This window comes from Halyomorpha halys, unplaced genomic scaffold (genome assembly GCF_000696795.3).
Source record: "Halyomorpha halys isolate HHAL.00 unplaced genomic scaffold, Hhal_1.1 Scaffold337.1, whole genome shotgun sequence".
NCBI classification, from domain to species: Eukaryota; Metazoa; Arthropoda; class Insecta; order Hemiptera; family Pentatomidae; genus Halyomorpha; species Halyomorpha halys.
Genome location: NW_027104734.1, coordinates 187,876 through 215,032, shown reverse-complemented (window position 1 = coordinate 215,032; position 27,157 = coordinate 187,876). Strand labels below are relative to the sequence as shown.

The 27,157-nt window shown below is 29.6% G+C and overlaps 1 protein-coding gene across 2 annotated transcripts; it reads left to right on the top strand.

Annotated features, from left to right (window-relative positions):
- Positions 1–27,157, top strand: nompA (no mechanoreceptor potential A). Of its 2 annotated transcripts, none has more exons than XM_014421742.2 (20): positions 1–137; positions 13,454–13,539; positions 13,931–14,192; positions 15,437–15,566; positions 16,394–16,545; positions 19,033–19,165; positions 19,285–19,427; positions 20,771–21,070; positions 21,293–21,400; positions 22,489–22,632; positions 22,741–23,023; positions 23,278–23,447; positions 23,792–23,970; positions 24,094–24,233; positions 24,521–24,757; positions 24,842–24,992; positions 25,071–25,217; positions 25,290–25,450; positions 25,878–26,006; positions 26,258–27,157. In XM_014421742.2, the coding sequence occupies exons 1-20, from the start codon at positions 68–70 to the stop codon at positions 26,436–26,438; spliced, it is 3,306 nt and encodes a 1,101-aa protein (XP_014277228.1). In that variant the 5' UTR covers positions 1–67; the 3' UTR covers positions 26,439–27,157. The 2 variants fall into 2 exon arrangements, with proteins under 2 accessions (XP_014277228.1, XP_014277227.1); XM_014421741.2 differs by having other exon boundaries at positions 19,285–19,433.

Below are 27,157 nucleotides of genomic sequence, written 5' to 3'. Positions count from 1 at the left end.
AGCGAGTCCGCGGTCAGAGTCAGTCATGCCAACGGAGAGTCTGTTCTGAGGAGAGAGTTACTGCAAAATGAAAACATACCTACCCAATATGGTCCAAGCTATAACAGTTCTCACTGTTCTCAAGATGCTCACCAATGGTAAGTTACTTTGATATCACACTCAGAACCACTATCAATCCTCTGAATTGTCGGGGTTTCATCTGTCAAGTAGCACTCCAGTAATGTTCTGCTGAGAAAGTTACCGTGTATAATCTTTTGACACACGGCACTGGTCAGCAGTTAGTTTTAAATGTAATTTTAAATTTAATATTGAACGGACACGCAAACTTTTGCATTAGTTTTAACAGCAAAAAAATATTTGAATGCAACACAAGATATAGCTGAGTACAAGTTGCAAAATATGTTTTTCAATGTCATTCAGACACAAAAGTTCTTTTTCCTGTAAAACATACAATAGTTGCAAAGATTGAAACATAGATATAATTTTAGTGTATCATAGCAAAATTTTAAAAAGGTTACTAAGTTCAATATAGTAAAGTCATTAATGAAAGCAGGCTCCTTATAAAGAATACCTGAATATTTAAAATTATGCTGAATCTTATCGTCCATCCCGTTTTATCCCTCTGTAATCATGGACTCATGGTATCAAATCTATGTAATCCTTTGAATATTTCTACTTTACCTCTACATCCACTTCCGGATCGTTCGAACTGGTCCTATATCCTTATTTCCTATATATCAGAAGGGCTTTGCAGTCAGTTGGGAATTCTCTAAAGAAGCGTAAACTGTCATGTAGTAATGTAGTCAAAGAGAAAAATCCATGGGAAATTTGAGATCTTACTCTTGCATAAATTGTAATAAAAAAATATTCAAAATGGTTTTTATACTCAAGATTGCTTATTAACGCTATTTAGAGAGGATAGCTTTCTAAAAATGTTAAGTAAAACGGCTAATTTCAGGACTTACCCCCAGATTTCCGGAAAGCTGGGAAAATTTAGCCAAAATTGTTGGGAAATTTTAGATTTTGCTCCTACATCAATAATATATTGTCCTTATTGGAACAAATTATTGCTACTAAGAACTAACTCTGAAGCCCCTGTATGTAGAAAATAGCATATGATCTGGAGTAAATAAACAGACCAGGGATAGTGTTTAAAGCTTACAGAAATCAATTAAAAAAAATATTGTCTTTCCTATTTCGAAAAAAATATTATATTTTGATTATTATTTATCACAGAGCTTTAAAATATAAGGATTTTTTAAAAACATAAATATTAAAAAAACGTGTTTTTAACTTGTCTGATTCACATCATGATATTATTGGGAGTTCGTATGGTTAATACTTTCCAACCACCATATTTATCCCCTGACCAATGTTAAGTCATCGTTTCATATCTGAACGGATTCTGGGACGGGTTTAAAGGAATAGAGGAGAGCGACCGCCAAGGTAGAAAAATCTATAGATTGATATACAAGTAAATAAATTCCTTATACATTATTGACAAATTTATAGTTTTACAGACTCTCTTTTCCATTATTCTATTAACCCCGGCAGTCCCTTGCTCCAGCCAATGGAGGCCCCTTAACGTTGTAACGCAAATATAACATTGCATAAATTCGTAAGGACTTCATCCTCTTCTGAATTGATTCAGAAAACGGCAGTAAAAGAACACTCCTTATTATGACAAGGTATACTGTCATTCTGTTAAGAAAAAAAGAGAGCAAAGACGGAAAGTTTGATTCTTTTAACTGAACCGGTTCCTAATTCACTACTTGTGGTGGATCGGTTCTTTTGAACGATTCTTCTATTCCTTTTACCTTATTCATATTTTCTTATAATTGATGAAAATGAACATAATATTAACAGAACACATTGAAAATTTCCAAACCTTGTAGTTTTTCTGGGGGGAAAAATATTTTTTAAATATAAAACGAAAAATAAACTGCACAAATTAATTTTTAGAACTAAATTCTATTAAATAAAAAACTTAAAATATTCCCAGGCCTTCCGTCAATTATCTAAAAGGAGAATAAAATCATTTAGGGGTTAATGATTTAAGTTAACATTTATCTGAACATTAATATAAATATAAAGTGCAATAGATAAATAAAAAAAGAATCCTTTACTTTATTTAACTATGTTCGCATAATGCTTACCCTTAGAAGCCATGTACATTTATTAACTAGCTGTTCTGGTTTGCTGTGCTTTATTTTGTCATAAAGTAACAAAGCTGAGTATTTTTTAAATATATAAATTGCCTTAAAATAAAAATCAAACAACTCAGTTTCAACGGGTAGTCTTTAAGAATACAAAATGTTCTCTACTTTCTAATAAAAGGAAGCTGGTACGGGTGCGGTGAAAAAAACAACTCAAATATTATAAAAAATTACTTATTAATTATTTGTTAATTCTATTTGGGTTGTTTTACCACATTCCAATCTTCGTTTAATTAAACACAGTCAACAACGATCTTCCCTACTTTCACTTCTTCGACTCTTCTGAATTGAGAATCGGCCGACTCTCGAGTGAGTCGCGATTCTTGAGAGGATAGTTCTTTCAGAGGAACCGACTCATTGATTCAATTCCCAATTCACTTACCTATCTCTAATTTTGAGTGCCAAAGGGAGATATTAACCAGGGCTTTTTTAGCATTAAAAACCAGTGTGGATTTCCTTTAAAACCTTAAATTAAAATTACGAAACTTATCTGATCACTGTAATTATTGTTGCCCGATATTTAGTTATTAGTATAACCTTATATAAATAAAATGTGTTTTATTGTTATATACTTAGTTTTTAAAAAAATTATCTGGATCAGTAAATATCAAAATATACAATATTTTTCGATACGTGTATAATATAAAAAATGCCTTTTTGGAATACAATTTTATAGAAAAAGTTTTAGGTTCAGATATTAGATTAAACTAAGCTATATCACCAACATTAATAATGTGAAAGGGTTTCAAAATTTCTTTTTTTTTTTTTAATTCAAGTTTGTGACATTAAGTTGTAGATTAATATAGTAGTGATTAAAACATTAAACAAATATATATAAATAAAACATTTTTTGAGTTTAATAAAATTAAATTTAAACAATAATTGAAAACACAAGTTACTATAAAAAATCATGACTAGTCTATATAAAATGTTCGTTACAAATATTAACACCATTTTTTTAATTTATGTAATTTATTCAAGATAGTTTTCCATTTTTCAATCGAAAAATAATGTTTAATATAATAAATTTATTCGTTTGAAGTTGCATGAGATTTTTTAAAAATATAAATTTTATGTAATATTAATTAAAAAAATAATATAGTAAACTTGGAATACATTCGCTTACTTTCATATAAGGTTTTAAGATATTTTCTGAGACAAAATGGAGAAATCCTTATAAGAAAGAGAGGGGAGGAGCATCCAGTCAAGGAAGGAGAATGTAGGCGTGGCTTTCTCCATTTTATATTTCAGCCCAACAAGAATATAAAAATGTATTTAAAAATAAATTATAACATCTCAAATAAAGTTATTAAAAAAAAAAAATATTTTAAATTTAATTTAAACATATTAATTTTTAAATTATTATTATTTTTATACAATCGATAATAATTTGACAGCCTTGTATTGAATATTGAAAAATATTTTATTTTTTCTAAAATTTTCAAAAACTTTCATTAGAAGAAAATTTCGGAATTTCTTATATTTGAATTTTAGCATATAGTTATGGAAAAAAATTGTTTTGTGGTCGTTTATGTCAACGTTTGTCAAAAGAAAATTTATATTAGTCCAAAATGAGGCATTAATTTTTTTTTTAGGAACGTTTAGAAGTCACCTTTATCAGGACTATAAAAAATAAGACCCGACAGCAATAATTAAATATTTATAATTATTTCTACTAAAGAGTAAAAACTGAAGCATTCTTAGTCACGTTTATTATAAAAATTCTAATATATTTATGAAGAAAAAAATATATGATAATAATTTCAGCTGAAAAATATGGGTAGGAGGAATCTTTTGCATTTTCTTTTGGAACTCACGGCTTACTAGTTATTTAGCAATATTGTGCCCATGATTTCATTAGAATTGTAAATACCCAGGTAGAAGCAATGTTGGCCGAATTGTTTTGAAATTTAACATATGTAACTTCAAAATCAGATTTACCACCTGCTTAGAAGCCGTAGAAGTATAATGGTGAAAATTTTTATAACGAGTTAAGTAATTTCTTTTTTCCTTTTCTCTCATCAAACACTTATACCGCCCACCATTTACTTACATGGTATCTCATTTCTCGGGACCGTTGCGAAGCAGTTCAAAAATCAATTTTCGTTGTGATTGCGTAATGTATTTTTGATACCATTTTATTCTTCCTTCGCTATAAATAGTTATTATTAAAATATGGTATATTGTCTTTCCATATGAAATAAATTATTTTTTTAGTACCTTGAAAATTTGGCTATGAATAACTAAGATTGGATATTGGTAGATTCAGTTTAGAGGAAAACAGAAAAACCATCATTATGTTCGGTTTTTCGCCATACGGGACAACAGTGCCCTCTGAAATGAATATTAACTAACCCAGGTGGGAATCGAACCGACAATGTTCTTAACTAGGCACTCAGGCACATTCGCTATCACGTCCTCTAGAAAAAATCTTAGTCATGTTAATATATTTCTTCTTTACCTTTCGCTTTTTGGCAAAGAAGAAGTATATTTTTCGGGGGCTTTTCACTCTCGAGACAGATAATTATACTCTCGAGAATTGAATTCGCTAGTACATCTTAGAGTTCTCACAGAAAGTAGAGGGAGAAATCTTCGAGAATTGTGATGTCACTCTCATTCAAATAAGTACTCTTAGAATTTCAAAACTTTTTTGAATAATTGAGACTCTTCGCGAGCTCTCCAATAATTTTCGGTGAGAATCCATTGGGGCCTTTACACCTGTAATTTTTACTCTCGAGACTTTATCTACCTCTATCAAGAGAGAAAAGCTGGCTCGTGTAAACGTATCTTTGGGATGAAAAATAACTCTATTCTTAATATTCCAAATCTAGGTTCATCTGTATACTCTTTGAATAGTGGATATGCACTTTCATTTAACAGATTCTTCTTTGTTCCTGCTACATTTATCTGCATACCAACTTCCATCTCTTTATTTTATTATACACCTTCCCTTAAACACCATTTATTCCTACGCCTCCTTAATTATCAATCTATTCCATTTATGTAGACAGGTTCTATTCAGGTGAAATATAATGATATTAATTTTTCTTTGATCTAAAGAAACTGAACGTTTCCTGAAAAAATCAGACAAATTAATGTATATTCTGTCATATTGTTATTTTTAGGGGATAATATATAAATATTATACATACAGAGGGGGGTAATATATAAAGAGTAATAATAAAAAAATATATATCACTACATTTGAAACAGAGGCGGAGCGTAGAAGCGGCAAAATTCTTTCCGAGATCCAACACTCTGATTGAAAGTGTAGTAATGTAGAAGACATCCAAATTGGGGAAAGAAAAATATCTATGAAGATTGAAGAATTATAACGTAAGGAACGGTGGGACAATTTGATGAAATTTTAGATTTTACACCAGAATTCAATATTAGATTCTCTAGAGTATAGTTTGAAGAAAAAAACAAATAATTTATTAAACGAATAAAGGGATCCTGAGGAAATCAAGCGAAATCATAACATTAAAAATCAGATTCATCAAAAAATTAAATTGACTGAAATGTTGTATTCAAGAGATAAAAACGAATGTTTTTTTTAAACAAACTTTTTTTAAAAAAATGAAAAACTACTTGCTAAAATTTAGGTTTGAAATAACGATTTTCAAAGGATTGATTAATATCAACATTCGTCCTTTATATATTATCATAGTCCAAGAGCCCAAGGGGAGTAACTAGTTATAAAAAAATAAGTTATTTCACCCCAATTTTTGATTATTTTAATTAAAACTATAAACAATCAAGTGTTAACTGACCCTGCTACGTCAAGGGGAATAACGAACGGCGACTGTTCCAGAAGTTACAAAAAGTTCATTTTTGAGTTGTTTTTTTTAAGTAAAGAAACAATTGCGCGTTTCTGCTTAAGAAAGGTTCAAGTTTTACATATATTATACAAGAGAACCAGTAAATGTCATTAAAAAATAAATATTGAATTATTTAAGGTGAACGCCTTCTGAAATTTATTTTATTCGAGAGAAATTTAAAATATTCTCACTTTTTGTGTTCGAAGCTCCATATCCATAAAACTGCCTACAACGCTAAACAACTTCACACCTTTAATATAATAATACTTTAATAAATTTAAAGTACAGTAAATTTTCTAAAATAAATATTTGCTTATATAATAAATAAATACGCCTATGAACAAAAGTGTTATCAACAACATAACTGTGCATTAACTAGATTTAATTTGGGCGCCAATAGGCATCATTACGTCTAATAGTCCCCGAGATTTTCCCGAACAACGAAAAATCAATATTTTACGAATTTATTTTGTCAAAAATGTTTTTATTAAAACAAATATATCTCGGGAACTATTGAACGTAAACTGAACTATTAGGGCTCACATTTTAGCAAATTTATTCTACTATAAATTATGTTCTATTACGTTTTCTTAGAATTCTAGTATTTTTTTAATATGTGAACTCACTAATTATAATTATTAGTTTTGTACTGATAAAAGTACAAAATGGTCAACTGTCTTATACTGAACAACTTTTTTTGAAGTTTGAGGTTTGAGCTTTTGATATATTTTCTTTAATTAATTTATTAAAAAAAAATAATATGAAAACTTTGCTCTAAATAATTAATCGTGTAAACGATCGTATCTTAAAATATATCACATTAAAATAAACCATTCTTCCATATTAGGATATCTTGAATTAGAAAGATATTTCGTCTTATATCATATTTTATATGAAAATTAATGAGATCACATTACAATAAGATAAAATATACATCATAAATCAAGTTATTAATAAATGTTTGAGCATTTTAAATTAATTTCATGATTTAGTTATGCGTTTAATTAGTAATTATTGAGTTCTACTTTCAAGAAAATAACATATTAATTCATAAGTATATCTAGCAGCGAAATTAAATTAATATTTTATATATCACAAAAAGAGTTCTATGAGTAAACAGAAAAACTAAAATTGAATAAAAATTAACTATTTTTAATAACTAATTATTTTATAACTTAGTTCCAGCTTGTGAAAAGTGTTTGTTCTCATGGTATGAAGAATTAGTTTTAGTCACTGATAAGTAATTTCTTTTAGTCTCCTGCTACATGAAGTATTAGTGAAGTTTTATTATTGTATTTATTTTATTTGTCATGTTATCACATTGTCATTAAAATAAGTCAACTTGATGTGGTGAGTTCAGTTCATTAGTTATTTTTTTACTACTTTAGTAACTTTTTAGTTACTTTTTTTGAGTTCTGTTTTAGTTATTTCATAAGCTGTGACCACTTTTAACTTTTTTTGTGAACTGAGAAATTATTGACACGACTACTAGAATAGTTGAAACTAATATAACAGTTCTTATTGTTTCAAGAATGGTTTAATAAAGTAACCTGTCGAAGAAATCAATTAACAGAACTTTTGCATTAAAGCTAATAAAAATTACAAAAAAAAAGTCCCTCTGATGTAGTACTGTATTGTTACAGTATTTTTTTGTTGTTTAAACTATGGAAAGTGTGTATAAGAATTTTAAGTTAGGCATAATGACAAAAAAAAAAAAGTATTTGTATTTTGACTAAATAATGCTAATGGACTTAGTTACATAAAATTATTTTGTGATTAAAAAAAATATCTGCTTACAGAAAAAAGGGAAGCTCAGAAATTTCTTTATTAAATTTTACTGTTAGGTTTGGGTCAACGTACATTATAATGTTTGATTAATAATCTTTTTTTTTTTTTTTTGTAAAAATAAAAACAACAGTCAAAATTAAGTAAGGATATTGTTTTTCCTCCAAGTAAGAGGTGTCTGAATGTCCCATTACTGAATCCATGGCAGCTATGATGAAGAAAAAAGATTGGCACAATCTCACCACATTCGGTGGGATAAGAGTATACCAAAAAGTAAATTAGTCAAGTTACTTATTAACTGGTAGACATGAACGAGATAATAAATAAAAAAACAAAACACAGAAATCAAGTAATTGTGACTTATACAACTTAAATTGACCACACTAAATAAATAAAACACTACCTGTCTAAATAAATTTAATTTGTAACGAAGGTACATGAATCCGAAATTATCCAAAAATAATCAGACCATTGCAATTGTCAATAAAATATTTTAATTGTTCATTTTGCATTTATATTTTCTAACAATGAGCGACAAAATATACGTAAATATTTTTTTTCCTTTTTGTTTCTCTGTTCAGTCTAAATTATATAAAAATATAAATTTTACATAATTTTTTTTAAAATAGATTTGGTATGGATGTCACCTATAAGTGACAATAGGCACTGGCACATAATATTGAAATGTGGATCATAGCTATAATTTACAATACTTTTTCTAAAAATGCACATATTTAGTGACAATTCACATTCAATTAAAATAGAATGTAAATTTACAGTTTTTACTTACCTTGTTCGATCGGTTATTATAGTAAAACAATTTGTAAATCATGCAAGTTATTGAAACCTCAGAACGGTTACAACTAAATGATTAAGACGAGTAAAATTTTGCCAACTGACAAATTATTATTTTTTTTACGACCCTAAAATCGTTCAAATGAGCCAATCTAGGTGCAATGGGGTAGCTAAACATATCTAATTATTTTTTGTATATTCTTGAAGTTGTCACCTTTAGGTGATGATAGGCATTGGATTGTTAAATGAACCAAAATTCTCTGTTGGATAATTTAGAAGAAAAATCTCTATATCCCACCAATTTCCTTATCATCAAAAAAAAAATTAATTCAATAATTTAGCTGTGCTTTTTTTTTTTTTTTTTTTATTGAATAATAACAAAAATAATAATATTAATAAAAACTTTTATTATTATAACACTATGGAAAAATGAAATGGGAGTGGGTAGCTCAATGGTAAGGCACTGTGCTACTAACTCCAAGGACTCGGGTTCGAATCCGGCTGTGGTAGATAATTATTTTCTGCTTAACTGTAGCCGTGAGTCAGCCCTGTGAGTTCGGGAGCCCTCAGCAGTCCATCCTTCATGAAATCTCCTCCTTGACAAACGTTTGTCAAGCAACAGTACTTCCTTACTAAATACTGCAACCCCGACACTTGTGGTATAGATTTAATTTTAATTTATTTTTTTTTTATGGAAATTTTATCCTATTGCTGCATTCTCTAATGCTGGTCGGTCCTTATCAGAGTAAGCAATTTTCATTCTGAATTACCTCTCTACATATTTAGTTCATACTTATCGCTCAAGGTTAAAATCTTTAGGATCTACATTAATAAATTCAGTTCACTATAAGTAATAATTAATTATTACTTTAAAAAAACATGAATCAGTGAAAAAATCAAACAGTATACAGCAAAAAAAGAAAAAACGATGCTTTTTTTTTTTTTTATATAAGTTATTATAAGAAAAATACTTCATTAAATCACAAGTGCACTTGTAAAGTATCTACAATATAAAACCACTTGATAAACTTTTCTTTATCTGTTTGTCCATTCCTCCCAATAAGCTAAATACGATTCCATCAAACTGCTAAAAAACAAAATTCTCATTTTATTTCAACTTAAAAGTTCTAAAATAATCAATGAACAAGGAAAATTTGCGTTTCTTTTTGAACCATGTGTTAACAAACTCCCTTCAAAAACAGTTATATTTCGTATCCTTTACAAGGGATATTTTATCGATAATAGTTAGAATTGTTGTTTAAACATAAATTATTGAAACAACAACACTTAAATAAAATAATATTAATGCATATGTGATTTTGTTCCAAACAAAATAGTTTATATTTTGTCAAAAATACTATATTGATTTCGTGAAAAAATAATGGAAATGATTTAATACCTAAGATTAAATGAAGACAAATAGATTGAATTATGATTACGGTATTTATTATTTTATCATATAGTTGTGTCTTCCATCGGGGCTTCACCCGCACTCATAGATAAAGACCGAAAATTTGAATTAACATTTGTTCATGGTGTGGTATTTCAGAAATTAATTGCAAGAAAAAAGATGAATTCATAGGACTATATAAATAAATAAAGTAATAAATCATATTCTGCATGATCTGACTCTCGTTGGTATCAACATTTTTTTTCATTAATATTTTATAGGCATTGCTCTTCCGCCTTTTCTGGCAGCCAAATGAAAACTGTTGAATTTCTAACAATTAACCAAAAAAAGTTATTGTGGTGAACCAGTTTGAAGTTTTGGGTCTGAAGTTTTATTAATTATAATTTTCCTGATTTATTGACGTTTATGGCCACTGGTAAGTTCCTGTGGGTCATATTGTGATGTTATAAAAAGTCAAAAATCATTCTCAATAAATATTCAATCTAATGCAGAACTTTTCAAATCGGGCTGTTGTAGTTCCTGAAATTTGAGAGTTCAAATATTCAACCTGTAAAATATACATATTAGCTGTCTGTAACGGTAGATTTAATTATTGCTAAACCTTATAGGGACAGTGTATTTAAATATAGTTTAAATTCGGTAAAGGTTGGTTCTATAATTTTCCCAATTAGAGTTTACAAGCAAAAAAAGGGCTGTAATTCTGTATATTAATATGATAACCGTTATTGTGAAAAAATTAACAATGACATTTCATTGTATTTTATGTTATATTCATTTAAACCAAGATGAATTTTATTCGAAATATTCCATGAAGCATGTTATTATTCATTCTGAAATAACTCCGAAAAATATCTATTGTAGACCAATCGCCATATTGAAAGGGAAATTGGCCAAAGAGGAAGCTCCGGATTGGCTGGAGACACGGATCGAAGAGGCTGTTCCACTCGCCAATTGGGTGTAAGACAGCCGCGACGGCAGGGGTGAATGGATCTGCCGCTATCCGGCGATACAGGAAGCGATGCGATTAGTTCCAGCCGCCGGGGAACTGGGCCGCCGACCCCGCTCTTTTATGTAGCTTCCGGTTCCGGTACCGGTGGTTAATTGCACCAGCCTCGCCAGCATATTTCACAAGTTCCATCACATCGCCCAAAATCAGGGCCTTATGCTGTGAACAGTTTTGTACAAGGACTAATGTCTTATGCAATTCTTCTGACACCAATATGCAATGATGACATACTAAAAGATTTACAAGTTCCAAAATTTAATTTAGAAAACTTGAAACGATTGGATTGTCGGCTTAAAATCAAGCCAAAATTGAATAACTGAGATACGATGAACTCTCCACCTTGAAAGTGCTCTTTTCAGTCACAGACTTAGATCACATTATGCATTTACTTTTATAGTATACTTTTACGTATACAGTACAAAAGCATGAAGTTATAGCATCCCAATACACCGAAAGAAATTCCTGGACGGCAATAGAATCCAAATCCCAGACGATACGCAAGACGAGGTTTCTTCGACAAAAGAAGGAAGTTTAACAGTTTAGCCAGCAATTTGTTAGACTAATTGAAGACAGTATACTTCAGTTAAATATAGATTAATTTTTTAATTAATTTGGAATCCTTTGAATTTCATAATCCTTTTACTAATATTTGGAAAGAAATTGAAGACTTCCTTGAAAAGTATAACATCTAAATTTTATTGCTTTGTATACTTTTCAATCATCAGCGTTTCTTCTTTAATCCTATTTCAGGATATTCAAAATAATTTATCATTAATCACAACCCTCTTATCCCCTCTCCCTCTTCCACAAAACATTCAGAGAAATGAACGGCAGATACTACAACCTTCACAACTTCCATATTAAAGATAAGCTGCTAATGACACTGTTGTGGGCCCTTGTACCTTTTGTTGTGTAAAACCAGGAATTCAAATGTAACCTAGCGGAACTGCTTTTGGCATTACAATCGAGCCTAGGAAATGGTTCGATAAATATTGACCACGTACACTATTCACTCACACTGGCTATTGACAGCTGTGGGAAAGGGAGTAGGAGCCTTGTTAAGGTGTTGCGATAGCAGTTGTATATCAAGCAACTGATAATGAGCGATAATGTATATACTGCATAGAATCATCATTACACAAGTTTATTTAAATAAAAATATCAAAACCTGTATATAAAGAGTGGACTTAAAATTTAAGTATAAAAAGAGTTAAAAAAAACATTCTAAAATTACACATAATAAAAAAATATTTGTGATAATAGTTCATCAGTATTTTTTTTTTTTAATTATGGAAATAGTGACAAAAATGATTTGACTGAAATTAATGATCTAGGCCGAATAGCCTTCAAAAAGTTTTTAAATTGTTGGATGTGAGGTATAAAATTATATTGAAGATTGTCTTTGAGGATGGGTAGGATGGCTGAAGCGTTGGAAATTTAAAGAAATAATAAAGAGCGTTTTGAGACTTAACTTGTATAAAAATTATTTTATTTAACCAAAAAAAATATAATAAATTATATACATTATATCAGTTTATGTGGAAGTGCGCAGCTCAGTGGTAAGGCACTGTGCTACTAATGCCAAGGGCCCAAGGTCAAAACCGGCTATGGCAAATAATTATTTTCTGTTTCATTGAAGCCATTAGTCAACCCCAATGGGTTCGGGGACCCTCAGGAGTCCACCCAGCCTCTTAAAGTGGGTACACTTAATTGGGTAAAAATCTGGCGGTAGAGCAAGATTCTGAACAAATCACCTCCTTGTACAACCGTTGGTCTATTCACAGTAGTTCCTTTCAAAGTATTGCACCCCTGACCCTTTTTGAGTTGTAGGGGTACTAATTTAACTTTTTTCTTTTTTTAAAATCTTAGTTTATTAACAATTATAAATGTACATAAACATCCACGAATTATACAGGGTAAATGAAAATGGCAATTAAAACAAGATTTTTTTTTTAAACCCAATAATGTAATAATATAAGATTATTAACCAATTGAACTTTAAGCCCAGGTGATGGTTATTGAGACAGCTGTCGCAAACAGCCATTGTGGTACCACTGCCGTACCATCAGAATTTTCTTTCTAGTTAGTAGCACTATCTATCGTGAACTAACAGTCACATGCAAACGCTTTGACATTGGACTATCGCGCTTTATAACCTCATAACACCAATCTTATATATATAACTTATCAACTTGTACGTTTCCTATTTGTTGTTATGTGAGGCGAAAGTTGATGTTTTTGATCAGCAGTTTTTATCATTTATTCACAAAGTCGATCTACGAAGAACTTCCTTTGTTAATATGAGATTTAATATTTTCGAATTTGTCAAACACTAATAATTATCTCATAAGCAAATTCTTTTACGTCCCATCAAGTTAAATTTAGAATGATCAACGTTTGTTTTTGTTTAATTTTCCAGCCCAAACCACATGTAATCAGGGCTTGGGTCGAGTAATGTACGAACGACTACCAGATCAACAACTACAAGGATTTGACGACGATGTTGTAAGTTATCATAATTTGTTATGTCATTAAAATTTCATTATAGCAATAAAATGGATTGTAATAGATTCCACTGCAGTATATCTTAGCTATTATAAATTTTAAATGTATCTGTTGCAATAATTGATACAAACAATAATATTCTGTAATCACTCACTTTTTTGAGAAAGTTTGGTTATTTATAAACGTTCCTATGGAGCACCTTGCTTAAGGTTTCCTTTAAATGCACACTTTTAGCTTCCCTTAAAAAAATATTTCGTTTTATAATTGCTTCCTTCATCTATTGGAATGCATTTTAAACAACTGTCTCCTAAGCAAGGGAAAACATGAAGGAACGTTTATAAAACGACAATTTTGCTGAAAAAAGGATTATGACACTTGTATTGTTTTCGAGGTACGCGACACTGCACCACCTTTTCGAGTTCTTGAACAGTGTCAAGAACTATGCCTAAGGGATAGAACAGCAACCAACAACCTGGTTCGTGCTTGTACCTCTTTCGACTTCCAGCCCGGTAGCCGTATCGCTTCTTTCAGCGGTACTGTAGAGTACGAGGAATCCACCTGCTACCTCACAAGAGAACAAGCCCATCCTGAAGGGATTGGTAACCTGGTTCTGGTGCCCAACAGCGTTCACTACACTGAAGTTTGCCTATCCTGTAAGATATTTTTTTTCGTTTATTTTTATTTATTTATTGATATTAAGGACTGTATTCAAAATATATTCAACCAGTAAATTTTATGTTAGTTATTCAATGACATGATACAGACACGTGCAGGATATACCCATTGATAAAAATTCCAATGGATATATTTAAAAATAATATAATAACAATTACTTAAAAAAAAAATTTAGTTACTTCACTTGTCACTATAAAATCAACTATTCCTCAGCCTAAAAAAAGAATTAATTAAATATCCACAAATTTGACTCTAGGCACAAAATTAAAGGTAAATTTAGTCTCCAAGGTTTAACGTGAGTCTCGGATGAATTTTTGATCGACATGTTACCTATAGGAGTAATGGTTATTGTTAATTTCCTTTATTAAAAGTACCACAGTCAAAGGCAATAAGCATCAGAGTTCTACGTTTTCATTCATATAATATATATACAGTCTAAAAGAAGAAAATTAAATAATAACAATATACAACAACAAAAAATGAAATATCATAATAGAACAGTTTATAGACAAGATAAAAAAAATTAAGTTAAAGTAAAATTTTAAAAATACATCAGACACATTCGTACTTATTTACATTCAGCGTTGGCAGCTCTGAACCAATTTTTTCCTCCATAATGTGGAAGGCAAAGCAGGGCTCCAAGAGATCCCAGTGCTTCTCTCACAGCCACGTCACTCCTATTAAAAGCCAGTAGCCGGCCACAGTTCTGACGAAAGTTTCTTTACACAAGGTTTCAACACCATCCAGACTCATGTTATATAGAACAGACTATATTAAAGCTATATTATATAAATATTAAACCCTTCCCCACCTGTCTGTTTCCCTGTATTGATACTTAAATTATAACATTTACTTATACTGTCTTAAATAAAAAAACAATTCTAAATATTTATTTATAATACTGTTAAAATAATTCGATTTGTCATTAAATACGTGTAGTTAATTTCATTTACATATAAGTAAAAAATACTGTGAGGAAAAATACTCATTCAAAATTATTTAGTAAAATAAAAAACTATGTCTACTTACAGATTTTATAATTGACTTAGAAAAAATATATACAGTTAAATGGATATATTCTTTTGATTATTTTGTTAATGAAGCAAATTTTTATGACATTTCCCTGTTTTTTAGTCTGGGAAGTTGCATTATTTTAAAAATTAATTAATAATTGATGATAAAATATACACGTTAAGTATATATGTATGAATTATTTTTTCAGCCAGCAGAATCGAAAGAGAATGTCCCAGTCGCCACTACGTCTTCGAACGACACACCAGAAAAAAACTAAAACTTGCAGTTTCGGATATTAAGGAAGTGATCGCCGCAAACAGGACAGATTGTGAAGACAGGTGAATGAACTTGAAAAAAAAATATATAAATTAGGAAAAATGCTTTGATCAATTCGGCTGGCAAGGGTATTTTGAAACATAAAAATAATAATAAATGTAACTAAATAAATATTTTAGCCAGGATCTCAAACGTGAATTTAATATTCAATGCTAAGAGTTAAACGTACCGGCCATTATAGCTGTGATAAATCAATGACTCGATCAAATACTTTTGTTAATTATTCATATATTTTTATAAATATGAAACTTAGCTTCATATATGTTTTTAAAATGAAAATTTGGATTTTCTTGATTTATTTTTCATGATTTAGAAGTTTAGGTATATTTTACTCCATATAATCGTTACTACAATCTTTCTTTACTGTCTGATTATTGTAACAACCTGGGACGTTGTATTAAATCAATAAAAACAATAATTTAAAAAAATTGTAACGTCATGACTACGAAACAATACATAGACAATTTTTTTTTCCCTATTTTAGCATGTTATGATATAATATCGAACTGATTGCAATAAACAGTTACAGTTATCTCAAATTAAATGTTTATACTAATAACGAAATATCCTTTTTTTATTATGATTTATTATATCTCTGATACTGATAGAGCCATAGATACTTCTAAAGACATAGATACTAAAATACCTTTAATGTCAGTTCAAAACATTAATCACACTATATCTTCAGTGTTAGGTACAGAGGGCGAATCCAACAATTTTCTAAATACACAATTTGTTGATTTTGCCCTTCCTCTATAATACTGATGATATAAGAAGGATTTCAATACAGAAAGAGAGCATATATTATGGATATTTAATTTATTTGCAGGTGCTTGAATGAATTTAGTTTCGTATGCCGATCCGTTACTTACGATGCTACGGCAAGAACATGCTGGCTTAGCAGATTCACCAGAAGGTCACATCCTCAACTGCTGGAAGACGATCCAAACTCGGACTACCTCGAGAACACCTGCTTGAATGGTAAAAATTCATGTGATATTTCTGTTTTCCTACTTTTTTGTAAGGATTGTTTTTCTAAGAAGGCTAGGATTAACCTAACATCCATTGTAGGTAATTGCCTACTGGCCTTTCACCTTCCCGTGTTCTATGAGAAAAATAAGCTGAAATAGTTTAAATTTTCTTCCAAAGGATTTAAAGTTCATTTTTGAAGAACAAACAAATTTACCGAATAAGCTTACAAGTTACAAACTTTTTTTTCTCTAAAATATAACTCAACAACAGATAACAAGGGACCATGCACTACCTTCTTCAGGATTTGCTCGGCAATGTTTCAAATAATTTCAGAACGCATTCAAACTCAACTAATATAATCACATGCTTAGATTGGCAGAAATGATTACTTTCTGTTAGTTTCACATTATCACATGGGCTATGCAAAAGCTTAATCCTACCCTGGCTACCAAAGTATTGCATAATTTCAATAAGAGGTGTCTCTGCCACAATTTATTTGGAAAGGGGGAGGGGCGAAATATAACACTTCCCAACAATTTTGAGCAGATTTTCTGTTTTTATCTGAGGTCTGGAGAGTATTCCTCGACATTAGTCCTTTTTTCTAAAATTGACCTCTCAAAATAGAATTTAAGGGAATTTTGAGTACAATAATTTCTTTAAATAATGTTTAACCACAGCTTACGCGGTTTGAAGTTGGGTTTTTTAAATCATTGGAGGGATGACATCCATATACGCCCCATGTAGTGGCGTCCCTGCCAATGATTATTCTAGAAAAGAAGCGTCTCATGGTACTATCGAGGATAAATAAAACATATTTAAAAAATAAGATATATATAGTTTAGTTTAAGTCAAAAAATGATGAATTTAGATTATAATCATCGGTTTTGTATCCAATATATTTAGGAGTTATGTTATTATTTGAAATGTTTTATATTAGAAGGACTGAATTTGGAAAGAAATATTTATTTTTGCTGAGCTCTTTCACTAAATACTGTTCAATTAGATCTTAAAACATGAAGATAGTTATATATATGTATCTCTTTGTAGACAATTAAGAACTCTAACTTTTTTAAAAAGTCAGAGAATTGGTATTAAAATAAAAGATGTATTATACTTGAATCTATACATCTCCATAGCCAAAGATCAAGCTCAAATATTGAGTTGAGTGCCTTGTATCAAGTTATTAGGCAATAAAAATTCTACCAAACCAGGGATAAAAAAGTTATGAACAAAAAAAAATTAAAAATATCAGATCTAACGGCATCGTGGGCAGATAAAATATTAGCGCAACAGAATCATATAGCGTGTATTAATGTGTTCAGGAATGACCGGATATCCTTCCGTGGGCCAATTCAAGCACGCTTGACACTCCGAAGGTTGAACTCACGCATATGGTAACGCAGCCCCCCTTTACTTGCTACAATAACCAACTCAAAAGAGTAATCTCTCCCATAAATTGCCATTATTTTTTCAAACAGATTTCACAAGAATATCTATTATTTAGACGATTTAGCTTAAAATGATTAATATTTTAATTAGATGCTTAATCATCCAGATTATTTTTTTTATATCCCAATTTAATGTTGGGTTGAAAGTGTGAAATAGCCCTCCAAAATGAAATGGGTCTAATCATGTTGACTGTGGTTTCTTACACTCAAATACCTATAAACGAATTCACCTTAATTGGTTCTACCATCAAACAATATTGTAGTATATTATACTACCGTAGAACTAATGTTACAGACATTATTTCGGCAATAGGAAAAGATGAGTTTTTACTGGTTAGTAATAGTAGGTTTAGTTAAGAATAGTAGGTTTGTTTCTTGAAATATTTTTTCGATAAATTTCTAAAACCTCAAATTTAATACTGGAGTAATTCGTCTTTTCACATTTTTGATATACCAGAAAAAACGAGCTTTATTGACCTTTGTGATGAGATTGTTTATTCATAAAAGCGTGCATATTAAAGCAACGTTTGAGCAAGTTTCACTAACGTATGAAGTTAGAGACCTTCTTGGAAGGTGTGCCCAAAATAAGGGGAGAACAATTATCAAATTAATTACTAGGAATCAGAATAACATTTTATTTATAGAAAAAAAAATATTTTAATAATGTTAATTAAGATTTATATTTTTACACCTGAAAATATTATCAAACTTGAAAAAAAAAGTTTTTTTTTTAAAACATCCGGCAACCTGAATAACAGAAATTAATGAGGATTACAGAAGATTTAAACAATATAGAAATATGACCTCACAAACTTATTTTTTATTTCATGTGTATAAAAATACAAAATAGGTTCATAAAAATAATAATAATTCATTAGTATATAGAAACATTTAGTTCCTATTTGGAATTATTAGATACTGATATAAAATTGATATTATCAATTAATAGCACTGACAATAAATTTTCTCATATCTGATTTTAGACTTATCTTGTAGTGGATACATTTTGAATGTGTAGGTGTAATTTAATATAATGCAATTATTTCAGCTGAAAGAAGATGTGACGGACCAATTATCTTCGTCAAAGAGGAAAACAAGAGACTAGGTGGCCCATTTGAAGTTGACATTTACACCAACCTCTCGCTTATCGAATGTCAAGCTCAATGTTTGAGAGCAGAAAAGTATGTATGCTTAATTAGTTATTTTAAATTGCTCTTACATTGCATACTGCACAAAACATTAGTCTGGTAAGGCTAACTTTCAAATCAAATTTTGTAAAAATATCACGCTATACCAACAGGTATTTCTGTCGATCGATTGAATATGACGAACAAATCCGAAGATGCATTGTGTTCGAGGAAGATTCCCTATCACAGAAAGATGATCTGAGGATAAGCAGCAGTCCGACGCACGATCTGTACGACCTGGTCTGTCTGGATAGCCGTGAGTGTAATATACTTTTTATATTTATTCATTTTCTAACACAATTCGCCAATATAATTTAATAAGCAATATATGAGCCAAAAAATTGTAAAAGAAAAAAATAAGTTCTATAATTAGAACGTTTAAGAAAAAAGAAAAAAAAAGAAGTAATTACTAATAGTTACTGACATATAGTGTTTGTATCAAGAAATTTTTTTTTTGAAAATTCGAAAATCATCGATATGAAAATCGAGTTCTTGAAATTAATATTTTTTCCCGATAAATTTCCATAGAAATGAAATTCGATTCGGTAATTTATTAGTATTTTTCAATTGGAAAGGAAAGGATGTTTTATATATTATGATAATTTCTCTTTCTGCAACTGCAAGAATACAGATTTATTGATGCGTTATAAATAATAATTATCTATGATAGACTAATCTATTATAGTAACCTACCATCAGTGGTTTACGTGGGTGTCAGCCGCCCGGAGTGGTGGAAAATTTTGTCACCCCCTTATTTAGATATTTCAATTTAAAAAAATAAAATATACAGTAATTCTAGCTCTTTGGCAATAACAATTTGTCGTGGTAATGTACAAATTAAAAAAATAAAAGTCATGAAATGAAATGGTTCAAATTTTTTCATGATATTATGTTACTAATTATTGTGAAATTTTGCGGCTCCCTAAAAGTGTCGCCCGGGGCGAACCGTACTCCCGCCTCCACTACGCTACGCCACTGCCTATCATAATCTAATAGACAAATTCGCAGTTATTTTCGATTGTTGAAGTAAGTATGATGAATGTTTAAAGCAGCCGTTTGTTAATTGATTATACTTATTAATATCATATTTTAAAGTAGATAGATGAAGGAAGTTGTTACACCACATCTAGGATAGGAATTAGATTTCTACTTAGCATGCATACAATAGACAAGTTACACAGGAAAGGAAAAGTAAATATTGATTAACACTGCATTACCTATACAAAAGCAATCATTTATTACTTGAATCGGTCTATTCAATATATTATATAGGTATATGACTTAATGAAAATATTGTCAAATGATCTTTTCCCATTTACTTACCCAAAATAAATTATTGATTGTTTAGTATGAACGTTCACTTATTTTCTTCTATTCTTATACAGACAGTAAAATAAGTCTTTATTTTGTTCTTGAATACCTCTACCCGTGATCAACATAAAACGCACAGATATTAATTTTTTCTTATCATACTAATATGACCACTAAGAAAATGAATGAAGTGTTATGAAAGAATTTTCTTAAGATTCTACATTCATTCTAATTATTCTATTTCATAAGATTCTAATTACTCACATTATTCTTTGTTTTTTCCAATAGCAAAGGGAAGCGAGTTTGCAGACAATTCCGGAACATCACACCTTTTCGCCGACGGGAGACGGCCAGACACAGCATTTCAAAGATATAGAAACAGCAGACTTGGAGGTGAATTCCATTCTGAAATTACAGGAAGATCATTGAGCGAATGTCTTGACGAATGTCTGCGCCAAGCCAGTTTTCAATGCCGATCAGCCGTTTATAGTGACAGATTCAGAATTTGCCGCCTTAGCAGATTCAACCAAAGGGATGGCCATCGTATAATATATGATGCGGATTATGACTATTATGAAAATTTGATGAGTAAGATTTCTATTTATTAAAAATTATTCATATGATTGATTTATTCTACACGGTCTTTCAACATTCACTAACCCAAGCAGAGAAAAATAAATCATTTTGCATTTTTAGATTTTGTAACAAAAATTTACGCTTTGTATAAAAAAACATACAATGATAAGAATAAATCTTTAATAAATGTGAATACTATTTGTATAGTCAGAATTTTAATATACATCATTTCAGATTACTATTTAGAAGGAGATGTACCAGGATCAAGCCCTCAGCACAGACCAGATCCACTTGGTCAAGACACTTCCTATCCTGGACAAGGTAGACCACCACAACACATTGGTATGTTATTTTGATAGAAATTAGTAGAATAATATTTTTATTATATGAGATAAAACTAAATTACAATAAAACATTGATGAAAATTTCATTCTTGTAACATTTAAATTCAATTAATTAATAATTGAAATTTATTTAAAATACTTATTAAACATAAAAAAGTAACCATATCTCTCTTAAGTTTATTTCATACTTATTGATTTTACATATTCAAAATAATTGTCCTTTTTCAAACAGTTTGATCTTATTAAAGATTCTTTTTTTTTCACTGTAACATTAAATAAGTAGAGGACATGATTTTTTTTCAACATTTTTGATAAAAAAAAAATATAAATCAATATTTCATTAAAAAAAGATTATAACTAACATTTTGAATTAATTGGGTAATTTAGAAGTTTCTAACAGGATAATGAAAAATTGTGCCATAAAGATCAATAAATTTAAAATATTTGTAATTATAATTAATATTATCTCTAAAACAATTGAAAGGCTCAGGAGAAGAATTTGAAAAGCCACATGAAATAAATTGTTCAGAAAAGCAGTTTCCAACAAATTCTTATTTAATTGGGTCCATATTCCATTTCATTGATAAATGATGATATTAGACAAACTAAAACAAGAAATAGCTTTATAAAAAAACAAAGGAGGATCTTGCTTAAAATTGTAACAGTCTTCAAAAATTTGGCTAGTCACATTCTTTCCACAAGCTATTCAATTAAACTAATGACATAATATAACTATTACATACTTCACTACTTTACATCATTTCTTTGAGTAAGTCATATATGGTTATTTGAAACTAAAAATTAAAATGTAGAGATCATATTTCATCAAAGTGCTATTAAATCACTAGTATCAGGCATTCTGCTAACTGAGGCTCTCTCTTACCTAAAAACTAGAAAGGGCAAAACAAAAAAAAATTATCTAAATAATTGTTAAAAAAACAAATAGTAATACAAAATGAACCAGTTCTCAGGTTATTTGTTTATTAGTAATACAGAGACATAAGGCTCAGTTTTTTTTTAAATCTACAAAGCATACTCTAATTTTTAATATTATCCTATCCTGCCTTACAACCTAATTTTTCTAAGGAGGTGGACAGTATGGAAGTGGTGGATTGGGAGGTGGATTAGGAGGAGGATACTATGGTGGAAGTCATTTTCCAATAGGAGCAGAACCTCCTGCATACTGGGGTTTACCTCCGGCACAACCACCACCAGATCAACCTCCATTCAGTAAGTAATCTTGTGTATTTATAGTTTGTAACAAAAACTTAATGTAATTATTTCTTGGACTTTTTCTGATCAAATAATAAAATATATAAATAATTTTTTTTTTATAAGGTGGTTTTGGGAGTAATAGCATAATTGGAGGTCCTGGAGGTCCTGGAGGCCCTGGAGGTCCTGGGGGTCCAGGAGGTTATTTAAGCCCCCATATTCCACCTGGTGAACCAGGAAAGCCGTTCATATCTCGTTGTGATGAAGCTGATGGTTTTAAACAAGTTGGTGTGCGACTCAGGGCAAGAAGACAATTTATAAGACGGTTTCTTTCAGTAGCATCATTAAGCATTTGTGAAAAAGCATGTTTAGAAACTCGAGAATTCGTTTGCAGGTCTTTTAACTTCAGGTGAAATATGGTTTATTAAAATTTTGAAGTAAAAATTAATCAATGCTCTAAATATAGTGCAAAATAGAATACATATAATTTAGAGAAGAGAAATATATACCACTTATCAGTGAAAATAAGATCAGTCTTTATATTAGAATGAGGATTCAGGAAAATGTAGTAAACATAAAAAATTAAATTAAGAAACTAAGTGAAAATAAATAAAAGTAACTTAGAACTTTAAATTTTGATTCAATATTTTTTCCTGTTTTTAGAGCAACACCTCCAGCAGCACCCTTCGCTCCGCAAAAAGAAAATTGTGAATTAAGTGATCATGATACGCGTGACTTGAATCTCAACAATCCTTCATTTTTTGAAACAACTGCAGATTTTGACTTCTATGAACGCTCAGGGGGAAGATCTGGTTTAGGAGAATGTTTAGATGGTAAAATATTCATGATGACCATTTTATATTAATTTTAACTGATACTGAGATAAAATTAAATATTCCATAATTTAACATTACTGTAATATAAAAATAAAACATAGTCAAGATATTTATGAACAGAAGGTGTAGTCACGCTATAGTTCAACCTTAGCAATATTAGAAGTTTTTTTTTTTCAAAATTTAACCTTAATTTATTACATCATATTATAATTATGATTCCATATTTTCATTCCATAATTTCGACGGAGTTACACAACTGCTGATTGAAATTTATGGTAACTAGTGTTAAAATAGTGATATGAAAAAGGAATAAAAAATTGTAACTTTTTTTATTTCAACAGTAAACCAGGTATGCAGTGAAGATGGAATGGAGTTTACTTTACGAACACCTGAGCCATTTATAGGAAGAATTTACACACATGGTTACTATGATAGATGTTTTTATCGAGGAAATGGAGGGACAGCAAATGTATTAAGGATTAGCGGAGCACAGGGATATCCAGATTGTGGAACACAAAGGGTAATGATAAACTTCTTGCAACATTAAACTATTATAAATAAAACAATATTTTATTTAACATGTTGTTCTCATCATTCTATTGGTACTTTACTGTATCTTTGAAATTCGCAATGTTGTGTTTAGTATGGTGATGTAATGACAAACATTGTGGTGGTTCAATTCAGCGATTCTGTCCAAACTGGTAGAGATAAACGTTATAATCTAACCTGCCTTCTTCGGGGACCAGGAGAAGCTGTTGTGACATCTAGTTATATGACAGCTAAGTAAGTTCATATTATTTTCAATTTATATGCAAGCAATCAATGTAAATTATAATGTGAAATAATTTAACTTTCCTATTAGGAGTTGCCATTACTTAATATTATACTGTCCTAAACTGACCTGTTCTGTTCCATAATTATTCGATAAGTTGATACGACATATTCCTTCCAATAAACTTTGTTGTAGTTTATACGCATATTGTCATTTTTTTGATCGTATGATAGGAAAAAACTGTCATAGAAATGTTTTATTTAATATATATAGTAAAAATTAAAATTTATTTTTCTAGTTCTGGAAGCCCAATACCAATTGAATATTTACCAGCTGAAAATTCCTTAAGTTCAAGAGTGAGGCTCCTTATTTTATTTCAAGGAAGACCAACTAACACAATAGCTGTTGGAGATCCATTAACTTTCAGATTAGAAGCACAGGATGGGTACAATTATGCTACTGATATATTTGCAACAAATGTAATAGCTAGAGACCCTTACTCTGGACGTTCTGTACAACTTATTGATCGTTTTGGGTATACTTATCATTTAAATGTATTAAATTAGACATAGATAATAAGTTGTAGTAGATGATTCTGAAGCTCTTCATAAATTTACAGATGCCCAGTGGACAACTATGTTTTCCCAGGATTAGATAGATCTCGAGAAGGAGATGGACTAGAAGCACGTTTTAATGCATTTAAAATTCCAGAATCTAATTTTCTTGTTTTTGAAGCTACAGTCAGAACTTGCAGAGAAGGATGTCAACCTGTAAACTAAATGCTTTAACATTTTTTTAATTTTTAATGAAACTAAATAAATAATTGTAATATTTTTCTATCATTTTAGGCATATTGTACAGGAAATTCAGGGAAAAGTGAACCTTCTCTTGGAAGAAAAAAGAGAGAAACATCTGGAAATCAAGATTACCCTAATGAAATCGCGACAATAAACAATTCAACAGACAATGAAGAACATGTAAGAGAAATGATTAAAGTAAGTTGAGTTCTTAAATGATGATGTATTTTCCTCAATATTCATAACTCTAACCTTACATTTATGTTAAAGGTATTTGAATCAAGGTATGAAATGCCTCAACAACAGAGATTAGATGTCATTGACAGGAGTGTTTGCCTAACTAGTAAAGAATATTATACCTTAATTTCAGCAATGGCTTTGGTGTTTATATTACTAATTATTGTTATTGTTTATGGAGCTATCAACTACAGGTAAGAAAATTTTGAATATTTGTTACATCGAAATGGTCTCAATATAAATTACAAATTAAATTACAACAGATGTGCTGAGAAAAATGTATTTATATATTTCCTTTTAATCAATTTGGTTTATGGAAAGTTTTGATATTTTATATTAAAGTGTATGAATTTATTCAAGTCAGTAGTTGGAGCTTTATGTATTACTTTCTGAAAATGAATAAGTTAAAAACCATTAAACGTGAGTAAATAATTAAAAATCTTTTCTTAAATGTTTCATCAAATTATTTATTCAATGTTTAGAACAATTGAAAAAAATGAATAATGATAATCATAATAAATTTAAGTATGGTTACTAAAAATTAATGGAATATAAAATATTAAAAACAACATAAATGGAATATTTGTCATAATTGTAACTTTTATATGATTATTTTAATAGGCAAAACTGGAGGATAATAAAAAAGAATCTAGTAACTGACAATGCATCCCACAATTTTGGAAAAGAAAATAGACAGAATGTATTTTCAGTTCTGATGCCTACTCTAAATAAGTCATTTTTGAATGGCAGGTAAAGGCTTCTTTTTTTCTTTAGTAAAAAAAAACTAGACTAGTGAATCTCAAAATCTGGGTCCAGCAGTTAGGATCTCTATAAGAAAATATAGTAGTTATAAATAAATAACAATTTATTGTTATTATACTTGAGAATCTTATTTATTTTTTCATTTAAATTTATTTTATGAATATCTATTTTAATAATATAATTAATGTATACCTAATGGTAGTTGATTATTGAATTTTATTTTTGTATTCTAATTATAGAACTTCAAGATGTATGCTTGACACAACTGGAAAACTTGGTATGAGTGGGATTACACCTAGAAGACATTTTGAAGATCCAAGTGAGCCAATATATACAGATCCATCCCTGTTCGAAAGATCCCGAAGTTTAAGAAGTATTGCTGTTGTACAGGAAGAACATAATGTTTCTAAAGATACATAAGTTCTTAAACTATTGATTGATATGGACATTGGTTCCTGAATAAGAAATTTTATATTCTTTTCTATTGAATGTTACAATTGTTTAAGTTTCAAGTGTTGGAATCTCTATAACTTAACCTTCCATAAATTGAAAAATTTGTTTCTTATTTGTATATTTTCTCACCAGAAACAAATGAATAATAACTAAGAAGAAATTATAAAAATATTGAACTATTTTAGAGAATCGAGGAATAGATTTTAAACTATGTGAGCGTTGAACTAGAAGTGAGTGTTAATTGATTGTTTCTTTTTAAACAATCTATAGATACTGATTTCTAATATAACTCAGAATAAACAAATACCAGATTGATTCATTAACATTTTTTAATAATAGAGGAACTAGAGGAGAAAAAAAAAAGGAGAGAAGGGTATTATTTCAATATACCAAGTATCTTAAATAGATTTAAAATAATATAGTAACATGTTTAATATCAGAATTAATATTAAAACTGCTAGACATCTTATATAATGAATCTCAAAAATATATAGATAATTATAATAATCCTAATGATTTTATGGTAGAGAAATCTGGTAATTTTTTTCTGAGTTTGGTTTGTTTGTGGTTCATTAAATTAAGCTTATTATCATTATTTGTTTTGATTATTAGCAATCCATTTCACAGTATAAGTTATAGTGTAAAATTTCAAATATGTAGTTTTATACTTGTAATAAATACATCAC